Here is a 21,267-nt window from a genome sequence, read left to right as displayed (position 1 = left end):
CTGTTTGATTTTCCGCAGCTGTTGCTACACTGTAATAAATAGTTACCCACCCCCCGTGTCCACCTCCACACCCTGACTACACATTCCTCTACCGCCTTCCCCTCTTCACCAGCAGCCCATTTTCCGGTGGGAAAAACACGAGCTCTAATAGACATGATATTTGTATTTTTATTGAAGGGGGGGTTGACGGTCATTCTGCGATGCGCTTTAATAATACAATCAATTCGACTTTCTGCTCGGAGACGGGACAGGAGAGGGAACCGTAGTGATTAAAGCCCAGAACTGCTTTCTTACGCAGGAAATGAGTCACTTCCAGGGCTCAGACACACAGGGCCACTTGTGGACCACTATTTGGCAAGCCCCGGTGGTAGTTAAGTGGGATGTGGCAGAAACTCATCAGAAAGGAATCCACGTAGATGGTTCAAGTGGGAACTCAACCCAGTTGTGAAGGGCATCGGCAGAATGTCACACTGGACACCCCTCCTCCCCTGCTTTGCTTTTAGAATATGACTTAAACAGCGATTGTTGTTTTTTCATTATTAAAGCATAGCAACGGTTTCTCGGAAGTGTGTGATCTTACAGTAGAATCTGGCGTGTTATGGGAAGTTCTGGAATTTTCATAAGTTCTACGTCGCCGTTCAAAATGACTGGCTGACTTCAATGTATCTTGGGAGTTGTCGAGTTTGCTGCGAACTATATATTTTCTCTCTCTCTCTCGCTCTCTTTCTCGCTTTGTGCCTTAAAGGGGCAACACGTTAGTGAGGGTGTGCATTTCTTAAGTGCTTTGTATCTCTCACAAGCCACCCCCCTCGCCATAGCGCTATCTCCCTTTGCTCTCTTCGTCCCTCACTCTCCCCCTCCCCCTTGCAATCTATCCTGTCTTTCATTGTTTTTCTTTCACTCACTTCTCCCTTCACCAGAACTGACTCTAGTTCCTGCACTCTGTAGTGGTCAGGCTATTTAGTTGCCTAAGTAGCAGTACTGGGGAATACACCTGCAAATAAGTAATAGCAACCAACCACAGCAAGAGCACTGTAATGTTAATGAACTGCATCTTGCATCATATTAAGAATAGGGTATATCAGCCACGTTAATGGCTGTGTACAGTCTAATGTGGATATCTGCTCAATATTTTCAGCAAAAACAGTAACCCACCCATCACTTTATTGTTAAATATTTTCCAAGAATAGAAGTCGAAGCCCAATGTCACCCTGGGACCTGGTGTCATTTTCTTCTAAGCTTGTTCATGTCTGCTTCGTTTGTGATTCTGATTTTGGTCTGCAGTGGCTTTGGTGATTGTGACGTACCCCCCAAATCAATTCACTTGGGACCTTAGCCCCAAGAGGTGAAAGGTTAAGGAATCAACACATGGGACATTCCTCTGTATCGAGACACACACACACACACACACTATCCTCTTGTCAAGCCTGGGAATAAGCATGCAAACTTCATTACCATTCTGCAGGGACCCTCGCTCAGGCAAAAGCTAACCGGAGAATGTGAGAGTGTCTATGGGAATGTGGAAATGGAAGGTGGGAGGGTTCCGCTTCCAACTCTAGCCATGAGGAAGAGATCACATGAATCTGACTGAATTGTTGCTTCTTAACTACTGCCAACCACCCAGATAGTTTGTGTATTGATTCTAGTATAGTCTCAATTCAAGGCAGGCAAGATTAACTATCACAGTCGGGAAAGAATAAAATAATACTGCTGACATAAATGCTATATATAGGTCCAAAGCCGTGACAGGTTCACATGTTAAATGCAATGTTTGTTGGCTGTAGAAGCATGACACAAAAAGATCTCAATAAACAAACGAGGGCCCGTATCACTAGATCGTTATAAACACCTTCCGTTTGATTTTTACCGCATAATACAGACTATTTTATACTTGCTAAAAAGGGATGCTCCTTGATTATATGAATAGGTTGTGGATACGAAAACTACAGACAACAGGAAGATGCCTGCTCAGAATAAGCAGAGAGACACTGGTGCAAAAGCAAAACGGGTGGGAGATTGTGCAGCAGTAGACCAACAAAGGCTATAGATGGAGATCACGATGATGAATAGGTTATAGACAGTATTACCATTACTTGTCCTGCTGTGCTAATGACAGTAATATATTAAACCTGCCCCCCTCCCCCACTTTATGAATTTACAATGATAAAAAAAGACTAGAATGGGAAAATAAATCATGTAAGCACTCTAAAAGACAACCCAGACTTGTGTTTATTTGTTTCAGCAACGCCCTTGTACGTAGTCAGCCCACAGTAAGGGGATTCTACTGAGCAAATCGGACTCTCTTATGGCCTGCTTGTGATCTGTAGGCCAGATCCACGACCGAAGCATTTAAGGAGTCATACTTCAGCTTGGGAAGCGCATTCTTATTCAGGGGCCCAAGACAGGCAGGGTCTAACTTCTCTACACACACACACACACACACACACTGCGAATGTTCTGTTAACATTTCAGTCATTGGTTTGAATGTGGCTGGTCAATGGAGAGGGGGCCCACTTTTCCCTGCCTTGATCAGCAGAGATCCTAACGCAGACTCGCACAGCGCCTCCTTGCCTGACACACTATCCAGCCAGCCGAGCAGACGTTGCCATCACACAGCAGTGCCACATACTCTGTCCACTGCAGCCTGGATGTATGGATTACTCACCTAGTGTGACTGCCATGCACATACCGAGATCCCGTCAGCACAGTGTGCGCGCATGCATGGATCTCTAGAGGCTGTCTTCAGTATAGCTGCAACCCCCCCACCCCCTTCCCGTCCGCATCCACACCCCCCTCTCAACCCCTTTTCCAAAATTGTCTTTGTAAACTTGCTCTGTTGTTACAGGCAGTGTTGCCCTTTTAAATTCCCAGCCATTCTTTAGCCCAAACTGTGTTATAGAGTGTAGGTGTCATTTTCTTTCAAATTCCATCTCCCCCTCTCTCCCGTTCCCTTCCTCAATAATGTCTTTTATCATCACCATCTCCTGCACCGCAGTCTACCTTTATCAGCCTGCCTCTGGCTTGGAAACCCCCCACATATTTACACATGTATGCTGGCACATAAGATCCCTCCCTATATGTTTTCCCTCTTTATACAGCCCATCACGTGTATTTGATATGTATTTATGCACATGTATGAGACTGTGGACCTATAGAATGTATAGACAGTATGTAAATGACAGTACTGGATCTGCTTGTGTGTGAGTGAACAATTGCTTGTTTTGTTTCCCGCATTTGCAGAAGGATAGGACACACATACAGCGAGTAACCCAGGGAACTATTTTCAGTCTGTTTGGGAGCAGAGGATCATGTACAACAATTCCTTTGGGGGGCTATAGTGCTAAACATCCCTCCATGCATGTGTTTAAAAAGAATAAAACATGACAATACAGGTTAGATTCATAACAAAACTACTACTACAACGAATAATAATATGCAATTGTGAATGAATCTATGATCTGAAAGGAGCCCACATCACTCTCTGGGGACAGCAATTACAAATCAGGGCATTTTATATATATATATATAACGTTATGTGAATGAATATATGTATGTATGGATCCAGTGAGTTACAGTATGGTGATACAGTACAAAATATGTATTGGTGTATTTGGAGAGGATACAAATCCATACATGGCACTCAGTTGGTGCAGATTATAAACAGAACAAAGGAAAATACATTAGATTGAGCTGCTGGGGATGTATCTCCATACGCTTTCGGCTCACATGTGGGCCCCGAGTGTCGCCCCTTTAAACGACACAGGCCCCGCCCCCTCGCCGGCCAGCCCCGCCCCGTTGAATGTATCAGTTCGCTGACGGGTCATGTGACTGTCGGGGGCGGGGCGGGGAGGGGGGCAGTAAATGTGAGCTGCGTTGAGTCCCGCAAGCCAGTGCCTGCATTCCTCTCCCCACGAAGACTGCGTGGACGAAACAGAAACACAAATCACGAATAACAATAACACACACACACGGACTGGACTAACACCGGAAAACAAAACCACCCAGAGACGCGACCCGCCGCCGTGGATTTTACAAAGAGAGCTGCGTCCCTGGGAAGACACGTACGCGCAGGAGGAGCGGGACCAGCCTGTGTGAAGTTTATTTTTATATCTTTCAAAGCGACCACGACTGGGAGAAAAGAGGCAGGTTTGGGCCCAATCTCCCCCAGCGTCGATTTCTTTTTTCCCTTTCCCCCTTTTTAAAGAGGAAAACAAGATGGCTGATGACAGCGAACGATAACAAGGGCAGAGCGGCGCCGTCCCCTTTAAGAGCGAAAAAGGGTATAAAATATCGCTCTCTCTTTTTTTATATAAGTTGGACAATAAAAGGGGATGCGTGGGAAGAGGGGGCTTTCTTTCCGAGGGCGATTTCCACGGGGGTCTTGAGAGAGCTGGGGGGCAGGCGGGAGAGATGGTAAAGCCTGCTTTCACGTCTCTAAGCGGGGAGAGATAGTAGCCGTTTGTGTGGGAGCTCGGTGAGGTGAGAGCGGATCAGCCGACACGACTGGGGAAGGGGGGACTGCTGTGAATATTACAATAATCTCCATTGACCGGATCTCCAAAACCTGCGAGCCTAGCCCTCTCTCCGTATATAAATATATACACATATGTATATTTTACTGAAACCTTTTAATAGAAACGTGTGTGTTTATTTTATTTTAATTTTTTTTTGTTCTGCGCGACTGACTTCCTTTTCTAACGCAGGGGAGCTGAAAAGCGATCAACTGAAATAGGAAATATATATAATAGATGATCTACTTTCGATCGATATATTGCAAAGGTTTATTTTTCAATGAAACACTTTTTATAATAAATTATTACAGAGGACGTAATAAAGAGAGCGAAACGGCAGAGGCCTTGTGTCCGGATCGTTTTTTGTATGTGATCTGATATTTTTAATACATAATATTACAAAGCTGTACTGTAGTAAGTGCTGGCGACAGAGCCTCTATCGGATGCTGCTATATGATAAGCGATATTAAAACAAGGGCTAAAGGTACTTTTGTAAGGTGGGCCGTTTTGTAACCTAAGAAAAAGACCTGCTGGTCGGTGGGGTTTGTGTGCGTTTGTGCTGGAGCTGCGAGCAGATTGACGGCGGCTGTATTGGACCTGGCGGCGCATGTTGCGATTTTGTGTCCGTTTTCCTCCCTTCCTCCTCAGCCACAATGACAGCGATCGGTGGTGTCCTGATGAATTCTGGATTATTCTCCACTGTGGTGTGATTTTGTAACAGATCTGAACCCAAACGAGCTTGTGTATCGGGTTTTTCAATCGACATTTGAGGGGCGATCGTTACGCAAACGCACCCCACCTTCCCCACGGGCAGAGCTGGGATTTGATCCCGCAAATCGGACTGTTTATCATCCCCCACTCCCTCCGCAGCCGGGTCTGTGAAGAGAGATTTGGAAAGAATATATATATATATATATATATATATATATATATATATATATATATATATATATATATAATTTCTGGTGCCTTGCTAGCACGCATGCAGTGTAACGTTAGTTTTGAAGGCTTGCGTCCCTTAAACTTCGTCACAGCTGGGACTCAGTTCAACATCTCCCCCCAGGCTGGGTGAGGGTTTGATCTACGGGGTGTCTACAGTAGCCTGCGTATTTTTTCTTCCAAAAAAAGCACATTATAACAGAGGCAATATTGAAACCGCTTTGGTTTTACTCTGGAGTAACGCGTCCACCTGATTGACACATCCAAGCGGAAAAGCGCCCCCCATGGAAGCTGTCATAACGGGGGTCGTTTCTCGTTAAAGCCCCCCTGTATTCACTCCTACAGGGGATTGTGTGCTGATTGAACCCAGCTCGGATTTCGAGACGTTTATTGAAACTGCAGTTCCACCCAGATAAGAGGTCACTCCTCTCTCCCAACATCCCCCCCATTTTTTTAGTCTGATTTAGAAATCTGATAATTCATGCGAAAGTCGGCCAAAAGCCCCAAGAAAAAGTTGCCATGGCCGAAAACTGGAAAAACTGCTTCGAAGAGGAGCTTATCTGTCCCATTTGCCTGCACGTTTTCGTGGAGCCGATCCAGCTGCCTTGCAAACACAATTTCTGCCGAGGATGCATCAGCGAGGCCTGGGCGAAGGACGCGGGCATGGTGCGCTGCCCGGAGTGCAACCACGCCTACAACCAAAAACCCAGCCTGGAGAAGAACCTCAAATTGACCAACATTGTGGAGAAGTTTAACGCCTTGAACGTGGAGAAGACCCCGGCGATCCTACAGTGCATCTTCTGCCGGAGAGGCCCGCCCCTCCCGGCCCAGAAAGTTTGTCTGCGCTGCAACGCACCTTGCTGCCAGTCCCACGTCCAGACGCACCTCCAGCAGCCTTCCTCCAACCCAGGGCACTTACTAGTCGACGCCGAGGATGTGCGGGCCTGGAGTTGCCCCCAGCACGACGCGTACAGACTCTATCATTGTGAAGCGGAGCAAGTGGCCGTCTGCCAGTACTGCTGCTTCTCCAGATGTGGGACCAACCACGGCCACTCGGTGTGCGACGTGGAGGTCCGCCGGAACGACATCAGGGTAAGTTCACTTGCACAAGCATTGCAGAGCATGCATTTGAATGGCAGCGTTTTGTTTTGTGGTGCCCCTGTTTCATAAGTGTGTGCATCCTCATGTCATGTGTGTTATTACAGTTCACATGTCGTGTACGAGCAGAAACGCGACGTCACCCTCGCCCACCCAGTCCAGTGAAGCAGGCACTATTGTTGGGAATGACGACATTTTAATTGAGACCCAAAATATCCCACCTAAACTCTGTATTTGCAGCTAACAACAATGCACCACCCAGTACTTGTGAATGCATTTTAATTTGGGACAAGCCAACCAGAGCCAAGGATTGGAAGATTAAATATTTGCAACCGACACTTAATATTTGGTGCATGATTAATTTCCTTCAGTGTACAGTGTATCAGAGAAATCAATGCCACTTTTCCAGTTCAGGGACCTACACATTTTCCTCTGCACCCTTGTGTGACTCCCTTTGTCACTTTGGAAGTGGACTTCTAATCTGTCAAAAGTGACTAGTCCCACACTAGACTAGACTTCAACACTGGCTATCAGGGTAGGCCAGGGAAGCTTAAGCAGTTCTGTATTTAACACAGCTTTGAAAATGTGCCTCATAACTTCCTGTTGTGAGCGATCAGTTAAAATATACTGTATAAACACATTCTTTTGAGAAGCACCTTCCCTTTTCTTGCACAGGGTTATTTCCAGTGAGGTTGGGGGGGAGGGGGTTGAAAATGAAATGCAAAAAGCTTATCATAGTGATTTGTTTGTTTAATCCACCACATCTGCTGGAATTCCAGAGTGTCTGAGCTCTTGTGCTCGGATCACGTACACCGATTGACAATTTTCCAAGGCTGTCAACAATGTGGGGGACAACTAGCACTATGGTTTTGAATAGAGGTTGCATTTTAATTCTATTTTTTTCTTTGTCCTGGAAGGAAGAAAAACAGCTGGGTGATTTATATGGCAAGGGAGGATGTTTTGGATACTGTGCATTCTATATGTCCAGCCTTGTGTCTCCGGGGGACAATTTGGAGACTTCCACTAGTTATAAGCAAGCAAAATGAGCCAAATGAGCTGAAAAAGCCCCCTCTCATTTGTGAACCATTCTTGTGTTCAGTTTAGTTTTTTTAGGGTGAGGACCAGCACTGGACTTGTGTGAGTCAGGGATACGTGTGTTTGCAAGGGATCGGTTTTGCAACGCTGTGATTTTTCTCTTGGAATCGGCCAGCACAGGCCTTGCTGCTGTGGTTTAGTTTGTCAAATGTCATCAGCAGCATAATCATAACTGAAGTGTTCAGGGTTATTGCAATATGAGGAGGAGGAACTAAGAGTATAGCTGGTTTCCACTGAACTGAAAAATGTCAGTTTGTTGACTGGTTGGCTGTATGTGTGTCAAATGGTGTTCTTTGTAACCAAACTTCTGGTGCCACTCGGTCTTCAGTCTCTTGTGCAGGTCCACAGTGAATAAACATTGAAGACTCCCCCCCTTCAAAACGCTGGTACTGAAATGCCATGCACTAATTTCACACTATTAAATGCAATATCGTGTCTCTGGACTTCTGCTGTCCACTTCCTCTAGGGCGTTGAATTTAAATGTACTATAGAAATGTCATTTGGGAGGATTTGGCCATCAAAGGATCTCAGGATCTTTTTTATATTTTGTTTTCTAGATGGGTTGAAAATGTCATCACAGATTACAACCGAGCTTTTCTGTGCAAGAAGGGAAGCGAGAGCAAAAACAGACACCTGTTTGAACATGAATTTTCAGTGGAAATAGATTAAACAAAAGCGAGGTGCTGTAAAACATTTGCTGCATGCAAATTGTAGATACCTGCAATCAAAATGGCTTTTTCTTCTGCTGGTTACAATTATATAGGTGGTGTTTATATCAGGGCTGTACTGCAGCTCTGCTTTTTTTTTTTTAAGCTACTCAAATATTCATTTAACTGCACCACTTCGGAGAGGAAAATAGAGGTAGTTTAAGTTTCTCCGTAGTCGTTAAGTATTAAAATGTCAGGTCATTTAGAAAGTGTAGAGGTTCTTAGTTTTTATTGGCTCTTTTTAAAACATATTTGTGACTTTTTTTTTTTTCTTTTTTTTTTTTATAGACAAAGTAAAATAAATGAATGTGGGCCATTCCCCTGGGTGAGTGGGTTTTGAATGGCGATCCAGCCCTTTCCTATTGAGTTCCATTAGAGTGATAAACAAATGGGCTGAGCGGCGAACAATGTGAGGTACTCTGCACTGCTTATCTCCCCGGCACAGGTGCATCCTTCTGAAGCAGTGTGTGTGTGTGGGGGGGAGGGGAGGAGCGGGGGTTGGTAAAAGGGGAGTAAGATGCTGCACATTCTGGTTCACGGAACATAAGGGGTTTGTTTAATTTCTGTATTTAAAATCCTCAACCCTTGTGAGACATGTACCCTTATAAAAAAACAAAAAAAGGCCCGCTGTTAGTGCAGCAGGTTGACTGATGAGCAAAACCAGTTGGTTATGGCATGAAAGGTTCCTCTGACTTTACTCTAGCTTATTTTGTTAGCCGTGTACTCGAGTTGAATCGGAGGGTCTTGCCCACCTGAACAAAGCGCCCACGACCTTGATGCGCCTGTGGCAGATGGGCTGAGTCAACATTGGATGAGATTATGAATAAAATAGTTAAAAACTCTCTTAAATTTCTTTTTTTTTGTCAAATGAGATGGTGACAGACCGAGCTGACCTTTCATGACTCACTCTTCTTCCCTATTCATGCCCGGTTCCCACCTGTCAGTGTTGGAGTAAAGAAACACCCATTCTTTTCCATGAGCCCCAAAGCAGTATGTCCGCTACAGTCAGACAAGTAGTACGAGTTTGAGTTAATCAGAGACGGAGAGAGATAGCAGGGGGGACGGAGCTGAGTTCTCGGTTTGCAATCGGGGAGGAAGTGATGGTGTAAATGTTCGGCTGTGGGTGTTTGCAATCTGAGTTTGACACTTTTTTTCTTTGTCTGCTGTTTTGTCAAGTTTCTGTTTACTAGCCTAAATGCTGTGGTTTTGTTTTTAGTTCCAAATACAGGTAGGGGCCTGTACACTGAATTAAAGGGGATAGGTTTCATAAATGGAAAAACGATACATAAAAAACTAGTTGAATACTAATATAAATGTGTTGTTGATCATGAAATTGGTTTTGATAAATTAACAATGATGCAACTAATAATCTTGCCATATTGGGATTTTGATTATAATCTGCTGAAGCTCCAGGCTCCTACAGAGGCCCTTTTGCTTCATGTTCCTCAACTTTCACTTCCAGCATGGTTTGGGTTTATTCATTTTTTAATACATATTTATTTTTTAGAACATAACCTGATCGAATCTATGATTTTCAATGCTTTATTTAAGGAGGAGGGGAGTCTGACTGTAGGGAGCGTGCGCTTGGATTTTTGACTCATTTCAATTTCATTTTAAAATTACTGAGCATTGTTTTAAACAACTGTGCCATCGATCTAGGATAGGCCAGTGTTGCTTTTCAGTTTTGCTAACGTGTGGTATTTTAATAATTTTTAAATGTTTGGCATTAAGTAGTTCATTGCATAGATTCATTATCTCACGAATTTATGATAAGTGGTGTAGCCTATACCTGTGAGGTGCAATGAGGGGAAAAGATTATTTATATGATCCATATATATATATATATATATATATATATATATATATTAAAAGACATGTATATCTGATCCTAATTGAAAAAGATGCTTTGTGTGACCTTTTTTGAGATTCTGGTGGGTAGGAGACAAAAGGACAGCCTGCGAATGGAAATGAGTCCAGAGGAAACACAGCCACGGGGCAAAGCTGGAATTGACTTGCTTGGTTGGTGGTTGAAATGAAAGCAAAAATGACAGTAATCTCCACCTTACCTCTCCCCTTGAGAGAAATCCTGTCTTTTTGCCACATCCCCCTCTTCCCCCTTCACACACACCCCCCTAGAGTCCTGCCTTCATCCCCCACTCCCCCCGGCTCTTGTCTGCCCATAACCCTCACTCAGTAATTAGGTCACAGCCTCAACCTCCTACGTCTTAACTTCACGCGCTAGGTATGTAGTGTTGAAGTAAGCACAGGCAGAACCGGTCTCTTGTGCATTTGTTTTAGATCATACAATAAAAAAAGTATAGGCCTAATATACTAGGGCTGATAATCGTTGAGCAGTTTGATGCATTCAAGGTTTTATGAGCTGTAGGCTTGTTACGAATTTATTATTTGACTGATGCCTTTGTCATTTGACCAAGAACTGGATAACACAGTGGAAAAGGTAGATGATGAAAAGTGGTACAACTTATAAGAATACAATACAGAATTCTTAGACTTGTAAGCAGAGAAACAATGGAGGACAAGGTACATCCATATGGCATATTGGCTATAGTGAGCATGTAGAACAAATAAATACAGAGGTGCTTGTGATTGGCTCTTCTGTAGTGCCGAGTGTTGGGGTATGGATGCAACTTGTAAAAGCACTGTCTGTGTTTGGACACCAGAAGGGTCTTGAAACAAGGGCATAAGAATGACATTCCCACTGGGGATGGATCGAAATATATATATTTTTTTTAACAAAGCACTAGTTTAAAACAAAACAAAAATGTAACCAAGTTGACTGGGTTGGTCTTGCTCTCCTGGGGTAGATCTTTGTAAACTGAATAATGCAGAATTTGGGAATGTGGCTTATCCCCCATTGAGCTGTATTGCTCACAGGCAAACGGTGAGTAGGAGCGTCATAATGACGAGGACCAGCCTGGCGTTGGCTCGAACACAAGATCGGTGAAAACAAACAACCCAACCTGAAACTGTTATTTGCTTCCCTGCAACAAAGGGATTGAATGCCGACTTGAGCCCGGCTGCTGAGCCTCAGGCCCCAGCGCAGCGGGCCTCAGCTGCTGGGGGGGTGAGGCGGTACGCTGAGGTGTGTGCGTGGAGCTCGGTGGTTGCTGGATGCGTGGAGGAATGCATTTCAGATGGCCGATGTGTCACGCCTCTGGAGAGGGCCCAGTTCGGAGGGCCGCAGGGCGGGAGGGAGGGGTGGGCATGTGTCTTTCTCTCTCCCTCTCTCCCTCTTCCCCCTGCAGCAGCTGCCGACAGATCTCTTACTCTTTTGTAATAGCCCTGTGTGACTCGAGTCATCCAGAACCTTATCCCCCCCACCCCTCAGGATAGGGATAGGTCTCTGTTCCTGGCGTAGGCACTTCTCTCAGAGCAAGGCAGGGGATTTCACAGGGTGTGGCGCTCTCTCCCCCTCTTGCCTAGCGCCCCTGCTCAGAGAGAGAGAGAGAGAGAGAGAGAGAGAGAGAGCCCAGTGAGATCATGGGAGCACCGCACTCCAATCCACGTGGTGCACAGCTGTGAGAGGAGGGCAGCCAAGAGCACCGAAGACGGATCGTCTTTAGGTTTTACTTTCTTCCTCAAAGACAGCTTAGATTTGTGCTGCAGCAGAGGGACATGTGTGTATGCCTGCCCACACAAGGGAAACTGCACTATGACTAGCACGACTACAGGGAGAGGAGATCTACAGCCCTGGTCTTTACACTGACTCTTTACTCTTTACCTCTCACCTCCGAGCACTGAATTAAGGGTGCGTGAAATCATGTCTACCTTCATAAATATATTGTCTTCCCATAGTCTACATCAATGATGGTGTTTTTGCCAGGAAAACATCAAAAGCAAACTACTCTCCCTTGATTTAGCTTTTTTTTTTTTTTTTTTGTGGTTTCTTTTTGCTTTAAAATGTTTCCGTTAATCATTTTTTGACATGCTCCCAGTATATTCTCTGTAATTCTTGACATAGCCCTGTCACATTAAAATGAGCAGCTTTGGCAGAGAGACCTGTATGTGACACAATACCTCTTTTCTGAAATCTGTAGTTCAGTAACATCTCTTGCGTGAAATAAACCTATGCTTTAGCTTTATGTGCCCCGAGCTGAGGGTTTTATTCTGTCTCACAGCAGGTATTATTGATAAACTGCACTTTCTAGTCCTCCTTGTGTTCAAAGACATTTTGGTGTAAGGAGCAATGATTTAGATTGGCGCTTTAAATGAGTACTGCTACCACGTGAGAGTTTTTGACACTAGGCCCAGCACCCTTGTTATCTAAATAACACAGACTATTGTTTATGTGCAAAGCATCAAGGGCATACTGTGTTTGCCAACCTTGGGAGACACCTGAAGTCCAGCTGTTGAAGAAAGTGTATTTCCCCCCCCCCCCCCCCCCACTGTGTCAAATGATGTGTGTGGCACAGTGTGATAAGTAAGCAGGTGCAGAGTCTTTGTGAAAGTATTCACAAGACCGAACACGTACAGGAGTCGTCAGTTTGTGGGTGTCATTATTTGCATGTGAATGAGAATTTGTCTGAATACATATGGAAGTCGGCAAATGATCCTCATTGGCAACACTTCCACGAGAAGGGGGTCAGGAGTTAATGTAGGAGAAATGTATAAGATGAATACATCACAAAAATCAAGAACAAGAGCTTCAACTGTTTTAATTTAGCCGCCATTTCCACTGCCAAGTGTTCAGGACCCGCTAAGACTTTGCCTTGTCATGACCATAAAAAAGTCCAAAGACCAAACACTCAGACTGGTCGGTCTTAATCTGGAAACTCCAGTTTAGTCATGGCCAGTTATAGTCTCAAAGACTGGGTCGTCACAAGGATTTGAAATGTCTGCCAAGAATAGCCAAATGCGAAACGCGAGGCATTGGAGAAATGAGAAATCAAATACAAATGGCATCTGTGCTGTAAGATTCTGCCCATCTTAAATGGGCAGACACAGTATGTTGTATTATTTCTGCCATTATTAAAGGATAATCGCAACTAGTCTACAGAAAAATAATAAGATGGGCAAATCCACTGCGGTTCTCAAGCCTCGGAAAAAGCAATAAGCTACGCTTGCTAGACCCGGTTTATGTCTGTAGAGTGGCCTTAATAAGCTAACCCCATTTTGTAAAGGGTTTATAACCTTAGCAGCAATTGCTAGTATACTGCTGCTCACTGTGACTGATTGATCTAGACAGTGCAGCAGTGGTGGAGAGGATTTTTGCTGCAGCTTTTATTTATCTACAATTAGTAAGCATTAGAATACAGGGGAGAGGGATCTGAAAAAATAAAATAATTAAAAGTCAAAGTTATGTCCTTTTTCGAATGGTGTGGAAACGGAGCATCCGTGTGACATGTATAATTTATTGAAGTTGATGTGCCTCTGCTACAGCCCTCATTTTAGCTGCTGGTTGGCACAGATTTACATAGTATAGAGCTGCTGCAGTAGGATCAGACAGTCCGGGGACTTGGGCGGCCCTATGTTGGTGAAGGGCACTTTGGAGCACACTGACACCTAGTCACTAACCGTGGTCCGAGTTCCACAACAAGCCAAGCAAACCCAGATGGGCTGCAGCACACCATCCCTGCAGTGCTCAGACAATCGCACACCTCTCTGTGGGCAATCCTGGTCACAGTCTGCTGTGTGCTTGTAGTCCGTGTTTTGGCAAGGCTGGCGTCAGGTTGCGGTGCCTTGTTTTTGCAAGTCGTAGAAAAGAAGCTTCCAGAACTGCAGGATTAGATTAGATTAGATTAGATTGGATTGCTGTGGCTGCATCATAAAACCATCATATGCTGTCATGGATTGCTTTAACAAAAAAAAGCAAAGCAAAGGAAACTTGGCCTAATTAGAAGCTTTAGCTAATTAGTCACTGAAGCGTATTTATAATGAACTGGTAGATGTATTAACTAAGAATCGAAGTGATTTTGTTTTTAAATGTATCGCTGCATTTAATTAGCCAAAGAAGGATATTGGAATGTAACATCATAACAGTTTGTCATTTTTAATTCTCCAGTTTGAGTTGTGATATTTGCATTTCAAACCACAATGCTGGCGTGGCCCTTAATTAGGGAATCCAGGGCAGAACAAGGCACTGCACTCAAGGGTTAATGACTCCCTCTCTTTTTCTGTCTAATGGTCCCCCCTTTCTTTCCTGCCAGCGCTATATTGGTTTTCTTGCATATTGTAACATAGACCTTATCTAAACCTGGATGTGGAGCATGATGATGTATCATTTGATTTCCTGCCACTTGTGTCAAGGCTTTATCTATACCAAAGGGTGTGGAGCTCCAGTTACTTGGCTATACTCACTCATACCTTATTAGATGATTTACTATGAGACATGTGACGAGTGTTTGGCGACTTCTAGATTTCTACCTTAACGCTTTGTGGCTGAAAAGAATAACTTTGAATGTCAGTGTCTTCCTCCAAAGTGTGTGAAGCTGCAGTTAGCTGTCCTGTCCAATTCTATACAATTGTATATTTTGGGAAAGCTGCAGTTGTCATATTTACATGTGAGGCTGGTACTTGTCTTTAGCGTATCCATTATCCAGCATTTCATACCCCCAATGTCCATCAGAAGTCAGTAACGGCTAATTTATTATGGACATGGCAGTGCATTTGTTGATACTACACCAGTCTAACACACATTCCTTAATTTAGCGTAAGATCAATCTATGTAGTTAAGCAAGTCTCGGCTCATAACGCAAAGGGACAGATTTTCCAAAGTTGGTAAAAGATTTATTCTTGAGTACAGACATTAGGTGCGTTTTATTAGTTAATGTAACACATCTTGCAGCTTATCCTCTCACTCAAAATGGTTGCAAAAATCCCCCATAAAATTACTTTCATTTGAAAAGACATTTAATGGACATTACTGGTCTTATTCCAGAGTAAATCCTTTACCGACTTTGGAAATTCGCTCCCGAAGAGAAGAATCATCTGGATAAGACTACCATTGCAGATCTGAGTCCATTTCACTTGTTCCAGACGCATCTCCTCAGACCAGCTTGACAATATCCAGCTGCCAAGAACTGTATGTGCTGCCCTTACTGTGGGGGGGGTTTGGATGCAGTAAAAGGGTGGCCATTCGAGCCCCTGCAGCTGTGGCCCTGCTCTCTTTAGACCCCTGGACCTCTGCAGGAGCCAGGAGCCCCGGGCCCTGAAGAACATCTCCTCTCTGGGCTGAAACATCCCATGCAATCAATGCCTCCACTTGTGCGGTTGGGTGGTGGGTCCACACGTCAGTCTGTTACTGACACTGACGCCTCTCTCACAAAGGGAAAGATATTGTGCAAAATGAGGAGGCAGGGGAGAGCAAGGTATTTCAGAGGGGAGTGTGAGATGGAAGCTCTTGTCATGACAGCTGTTTTCCCCCATTCTGTCCAGACTGCCTTTCCACATGTATAAACTGTTATTTAATTAGAATAAATTGGCTTGTTCCTTCATTACATGGCAACTTCTGGCAGGCTTCATAACCTAATTATTAGTGTGTACATTGTTTTTTTTTCTCTCTTCTCTTCATCAGAAGAAATGGAAAGCATGACTCCACTGTCACAACTGTCAGGATATGACTTGTAGGGGTTTAAGTAGACCCAGCTCAGAGCAGGGCATACTTGGAGAAACCACCAGACTTGTCTTAAGCTGTGAAATTCTTGTCTTGCTTTTAAGTGTGGTGACGGATGACAGTGAGGGATGATTTGTTGTTATTGTTTTTCTCTGTTCAGGTTGAGATAACAATGTGATCCTTGTGATAGACTACTGTCAGTCAGCTCTATCTGGTTTCAGTAAATTTAAGGTCACATGGCCTCTGTGACTTTGGTGGCTTTGTCTGTTATGCAATACTTGTGCCTGTCTTAAATCTTTATCTTTTCTCCAGTGTTTAGTTTTTTTGGTTGGTTTTGGGGGGCGGGTGGTCATTTTCATCATGGGATGTGCATTTCAACATGCAAAACGAAACCTGCGTTGAAATATTGCCGTCGTATTCAGCATCTCGTCAGTTTGCTAATTAAATATCTGATGTTTATTTTAGCTCCCCCCCCCCCCCCTTTCCATCATACTAGAAACATAAATCAGTGCTCTGGGATCTGGTAACTATTTACAAGTATAATTCTGCCCACATAGCACTTGAGGACACAGAGCAAGTAAAACTGGATCAGCACACCTTGTAATATAGGACTGAGGTAACCACTCAAGCTGGATATTTTTATTGCATCTTTTGTGTTTAACTGACTTTCTCGTTCGTGATTTCCTTTTCAAGCCCAGAGTTCCTTGCGATCGTCTGTACTCGTGTTTGAAATGCTAAGCACTCGCACTACTGAAATCGATGCTTCATGCAAATGGCACCTGAGCTCAGAAAACCTTGTCTGATTGTCCAGTCTTGTCTTGGTTGTCCAGTCTCCCCTTTTCCTGCCCACTTCATTGGACCCCTTGTGCTGTTTTTACTGTTGTGAAAAGGTGCCATCACGTTTCTGTACAACAGAGACGTAAAGAAAACAAGATTGTCATGTCTTTGCATCTCTCCTCCCTGCAGCAAATGCTGATGAAGCAGCAGGACCGAATCGAGGAGCGCGTGCAGGACATTGAGGAGCAGCTGTACAAACTGGAGTCTGACAAGAGACTGGTGGAGGTACGTTTGATCAAGCCTGCTATATGCCACACCTTCCCAAACATAAAGACCTGTATAGTGTGCTCAGTAATATAAATTATTCAGCCACCGACCTCTGAAAATATTGTATACATCACCGAACAGCAGCATAACGAAAATCAAGATAAAATGCATTCGTTATTCAAATGAATTACATTCTTACAGTGAAATCAGTCCACGTCTTTCCAACTATTGGAAAAACAGATTTAGAACGAAACTGTTGAATGACGGCCTTCTCCCTTCCCCCAACAGGACAAGGTGCAGCAGCTGAAGGAGGAGGTGCGGCTGCAGTACCAGAAGATGCACCAGCTGCTGGAGGAGGACCTGGGCAAGACCCTGGAGGTGCTGGACAAGGCCCGTTCCAAGTTCTGCCAGGAGAACTCCTCGCAGGCCCTGCAGCTCAACGAGCGACGCCAGGACGCCAAGAAGCTGCTGAGCTCCGTCCAGGTGGTGTTCGACAAGGCCGAGGACATCAACTTCATGAAGGTGCTCCTCTCTCTCCTCCCCTGCCTGAGACACTCCGGCCTCACACTCGTCCCAGACCCCCCTGACAGCGCGTGTTTCAGAGGTCACACGTGTATGTGTCTGCGGTATTCCCCCTCCCAGGGTCACAGCACAGCCCAGTCAATTTCGCAAGGGCTGATTCTGAATTGGGAAGTTAGGAGGTTGAAAAGTGCATCGAGGGCTCCTGACCAGTGTCTGCAGTTACTTGTCCTCCACAAGTGTGTTTCACATGACGGTGGGGACTTCTTTAGCGTCTTGCAGCTGCAGTAAGGGGGCGAAATGAGTATGAAGATAAGTAGATGCAGAATTTCCCCTGGTCCTGGAATCCTCAGTGTCCTCAGTCAGCCGCCCACTCCTCCATCCACCGCTGTCCACCCCCCCCCTCCAGGCACTGGGGCCTTGTCTTTCTTCTGCCTACACACTGTCAGAGCACAGCAAAGCCCAAGCACAATACAGCAACCCTGTCACGCTGCAGCTCACACCGAGCCATGGCGCTGTGAAGGGAAACCACATGTCGGCCTTGAATTCATTCACACCGTCGTTTTCGAAGCCGTTCTAGGGATTTTTTTTTTGTTTTCCTCTAAATGCTTGGGAACTTCCTGTAAAAAGTTTTTCTAAACCTTGTGAATATCTGTGAGAACCACAACGCTCAGACAGAAACAGACTTCTCGATATTTGTGCCATTAATTAATTTCTCTTCTCTCTCTTTTTAGAACACGAAGTCAGTGAAAATTTTAATGGACAGGTAATTACAGTGATGTATAGAATTTAGTGATGTAACTTAGCAAACATTTTATACTTTTGTTGGTTTGTTGTGTTTTTATATATATATGCATTTTACTTTTTTCTACAGGACTCAGACGTGTACTGGAAGTGGATTACCTCCTCATAAAGTGGGCCACCTCAATTCCAAACTCTTCCTGTCAGAGATCTCTAAAAAAGAGAAGAACTTGCGTAAAATGCTGGAAGGTAATAAGAACTGGAACAACTACATGTATATACTTTAATAGAAAAAAAGTCATTTTACAAAAAAACCTGGAACCAGCAGATTCATTTTTTGTATGTTAGGAAAAGGTTAAGAAAGAAACAGAAACATGGATGGAGGGGTATTACAGATTTTTCTGCCCCAGTATATTTCAAACTCCTTTTCCTTTTGTGATGGTAGTGTGCTGTCCTGGTCTCTCTCTCTCTCTCTCTCTTTCTCTCTAAGTAAAATGGAGATTTAGTGTCATGTGAAGTTTCCATTATTGTTGCCAGGGGTATTACCAGTGCAGGCTGAACAGTGCAAAGGGCAAGAAGGAGATGCTGTATAATAATAAACCTTCTCTGGTCTCTGTCCCCGTGCAGCTCCCTTCAGCGCTCCGGCCCACTTCCTTCAGAGCATTCCTGCCTATCCCTGCAGCCTGGGTGGTGGGGGGGCGGAGAAGCGCAAGCACGGCATCGCCTTCCCGGAGAGCGGCGGTGGTGGGGGTAGTGGCGGCTTCCTGGAGACGTCTTCAGGTGCCGTGGGCAAGCAGTACCTGGGCCAGGGCTCTGCGCCGGGGGAGGGCCAGTCCTCCCAGCCCATGGTGCCCTGCAGCTCCACCCAGCACATCGTGGGGCTCAGCAGCGGCGCCCAGGCCGTGCACTCCAGCTCTGTCTTCACTGCCTCACACTACCACAACGGGGGCTCCTCCCAGCAGCCCGTGCTGCCCCAGTACGGCGGGCGCAAGATCCTGATGTGCACGGTGGACAACTGCTACTGCTCAGGCGTGCCCTCCGTGTCCAACCACCGTGGGCACCCGCCCTACCCCCGATCCAGCTCCTTCCCCTGGACCGTCAGCTCGCAGGACTACTCGCACCCCCTGCCCTCCACGCCCACCGTGCCCCAGTCACTTCAGGGCCTTTCCATGCGGGACTGGATCGACGCCTCGCAGGCACATCAGCACCCCGACTTCTATGGCCTGTACGGCCAATCTTCCACGAAACACTACGTCACCAGTTAACCTCGCGACGCCGCAGTTTTCTTTGGTTTGTTTTCCACCAAATAGGCAAGCGCGGGTGTTTTTTTTTTTTTTTTTCTTCAAACGCACGCTTTCCGTGCAAGCGAAAGAGACCGCAAGTCTTGCACACGCAAAAGTAAAATTACACATGGTGTCCGTGTGTACGTGCATGTGTGAGTGTGTCAGTTTTCGCCTCCTTTTCTTAATCAAGTCAAGAAAACAAAAAAAGAAAACAAGGAATTGGAAATCTGAGGGGTTCCTCCCTGCTCTTCCATCATTAACTGTCTTCTTGGATCTTTTTTTTTTTTCTTCCAATTTGTTTTTTTTTTTTGTCCTAGTTCAATAAAAGGGAAGGTTGTCAATCACTGAAAAGACTGATCAAGGCTGTGTGGGAGTGTTATGATGTATTCAGAGCCTCCGCGAGGGGCTGTAGTTGCCATCGCCCCCTGCAGCTTGTCATTTTACACCGGGTATGCAGATATGCTTCTCATGCCCCACCCCTCCTCCTTCTCATAGGGAAATTATGTAGCGCTCTCTTTCCAGTTGGACGTTTTAGAAATCCAGACCACGCTCCTCTCAGCGTGTCTCAGCACATCCAGGCTCAAGCCGTTATTGCGTATAGAATTAATAATTCAATTTAAATGGTGTTTTTTTTTTTTTTTTTTTTTTTTTACGTCTCGGTGATGAATTTAGACAGCCGTGGCTTCAAACATCTCTACAGATTTACCCCACAGGCGGCGGTCGCTTGTAGGTCGGTGGCCACCAGTACAGCTCCACCCAGTGGTGGGAGGTGTTCGATCCGTATGCCGTGGCCTCCTACCCCCATGGTTATTGCAGGTCGCCATTTTTGAATCAACTTTTTTTTTTGTGTGTGTGCTTTGATTGCGAAAAGGAAAATTTTAAGATCTTAATATTTTAATTTTGTGAAATTTATCCTCGATGGGATTGCAAGATCATGGATTGAATTCCTGCACAGATTCAAAGTACAAAGGGAGGCCGGTGTGATGGAAAGACTGGGATGAGCTGTGTGGCGGTCAGTGCTTAATACAAGATTCTGCCCGTGGACTTAATGGCTAGAAACATGGCTTCTCAGCATCTGAGGTTGGGAGTGGGGGATTATATTTTACTGTACTTCCTGCAGATTGATGTCACTTCCTGCACCAAGCACACAAGCTCTTGACTTCCTGTTTGTAGCTGTAAGCATGTGGGGTGGGGGGAGGGGAGTTGAAGAGCACTCATAACTGCAAGCGGTTCAAAAGGGGTGTATGTGTGTGTGTAATGGGGCGGGGGTGGTGTTGGAATGGGTGGGGAGAATTTTTTCATAAATTTTATATCAAAAAGAAAATAAAGACTCTGGACTGCTCAACTTGTGTGAAACAAAAATGTGCTTAAAAGGAGCAATTATTAAAAAAGGACGGAAAAAAAAATGTATACAAGATCTTTTTGTAAATATTTTGTGAATCGGCAAGAAGAAATGTGATCTGAGGTGAAAAACAAAAAAGAAAAAGGGGGAAAAAAAGATAAAATAAATCATGTGGTTAAAACAAACACTACATGACCTGATGGCTGGTTTGCCTTTTTAAGTCTGGCCAGCGCAGTGTTTTCTTGGTCAGCGAACTTCAAATGCACAATCTGTATTTTACATCAAGGCATTTCAAACTCCTTGCCAAGATGAACTACATCACAGGCCGTCAAAGTGCGGTAAATGGGTCCGCATGAATCCAACGGCACTTATCGACCAGTGCTGTTTGTTCATTTGCTTTCTCGTTTTGCTTGAT

At 44.9% G+C, this 21,267-nt stretch overlaps 1 protein-coding gene across 1 annotated transcript; it reads left to right on the top strand.

Moving 5' to 3' along the window:
- The first annotated feature begins 3,855 nt into the window (after positions 1-3,855).
- On the top strand, positions 3,856-20,925 carry trim8b (tripartite motif containing 8b). Its single transcript, XM_066693031.1, has 6 exons — positions 3,856-6,542; positions 16,890-16,985; positions 17,256-17,489; positions 18,221-18,252; positions 18,361-18,476; positions 18,855-20,925. The coding sequence occupies exons 1-6, from the start codon at positions 5,970-5,972 to the stop codon at positions 19,490-19,492; spliced, it is 1,689 nt and encodes a 562-aa protein (XP_066549128.1). The 5' UTR covers positions 3,856-5,969; the 3' UTR covers positions 19,493-20,925.
- The last annotated feature ends 342 nt before the right edge of the window (positions 20,926-21,267 follow it).

The sequence above is a fragment of the Amia ocellicauda genome, chromosome 20 (genome assembly GCF_036373705.1).
Source record: "Amia ocellicauda isolate fAmiCal2 chromosome 20, fAmiCal2.hap1, whole genome shotgun sequence".
Taxonomy (NCBI): Eukaryota; Metazoa; Chordata; class Actinopteri; order Amiiformes; family Amiidae; genus Amia; species Amia ocellicauda.
This window is presented reverse-complemented; position numbering and strand designations above follow the sequence as displayed.

Bases quoted from the DNA above. Each gene is read 5' to 3' on its own strand.
- trim8b (XM_066693031.1), top strand. From the start codon at position 5,970: ATGGCCGAAAACTGGAAAAACTGCTTCGAAGAGGAGCTTATCTGTCCC. The intron at 6,543-16,889 runs GTAAGTTCACTT...TCCTCCCTGCAG, and splicing joins TCCGCCGGAACGACATCAGG to CAAATGCTGATGAAGCAGCA. The intron at 16,986-17,255 runs GTACGTTTGATC...TTCCCCCAACAG, and splicing joins CTGACAAGAGACTGGTGGAG to GACAAGGTGCAGCAGCTGAA.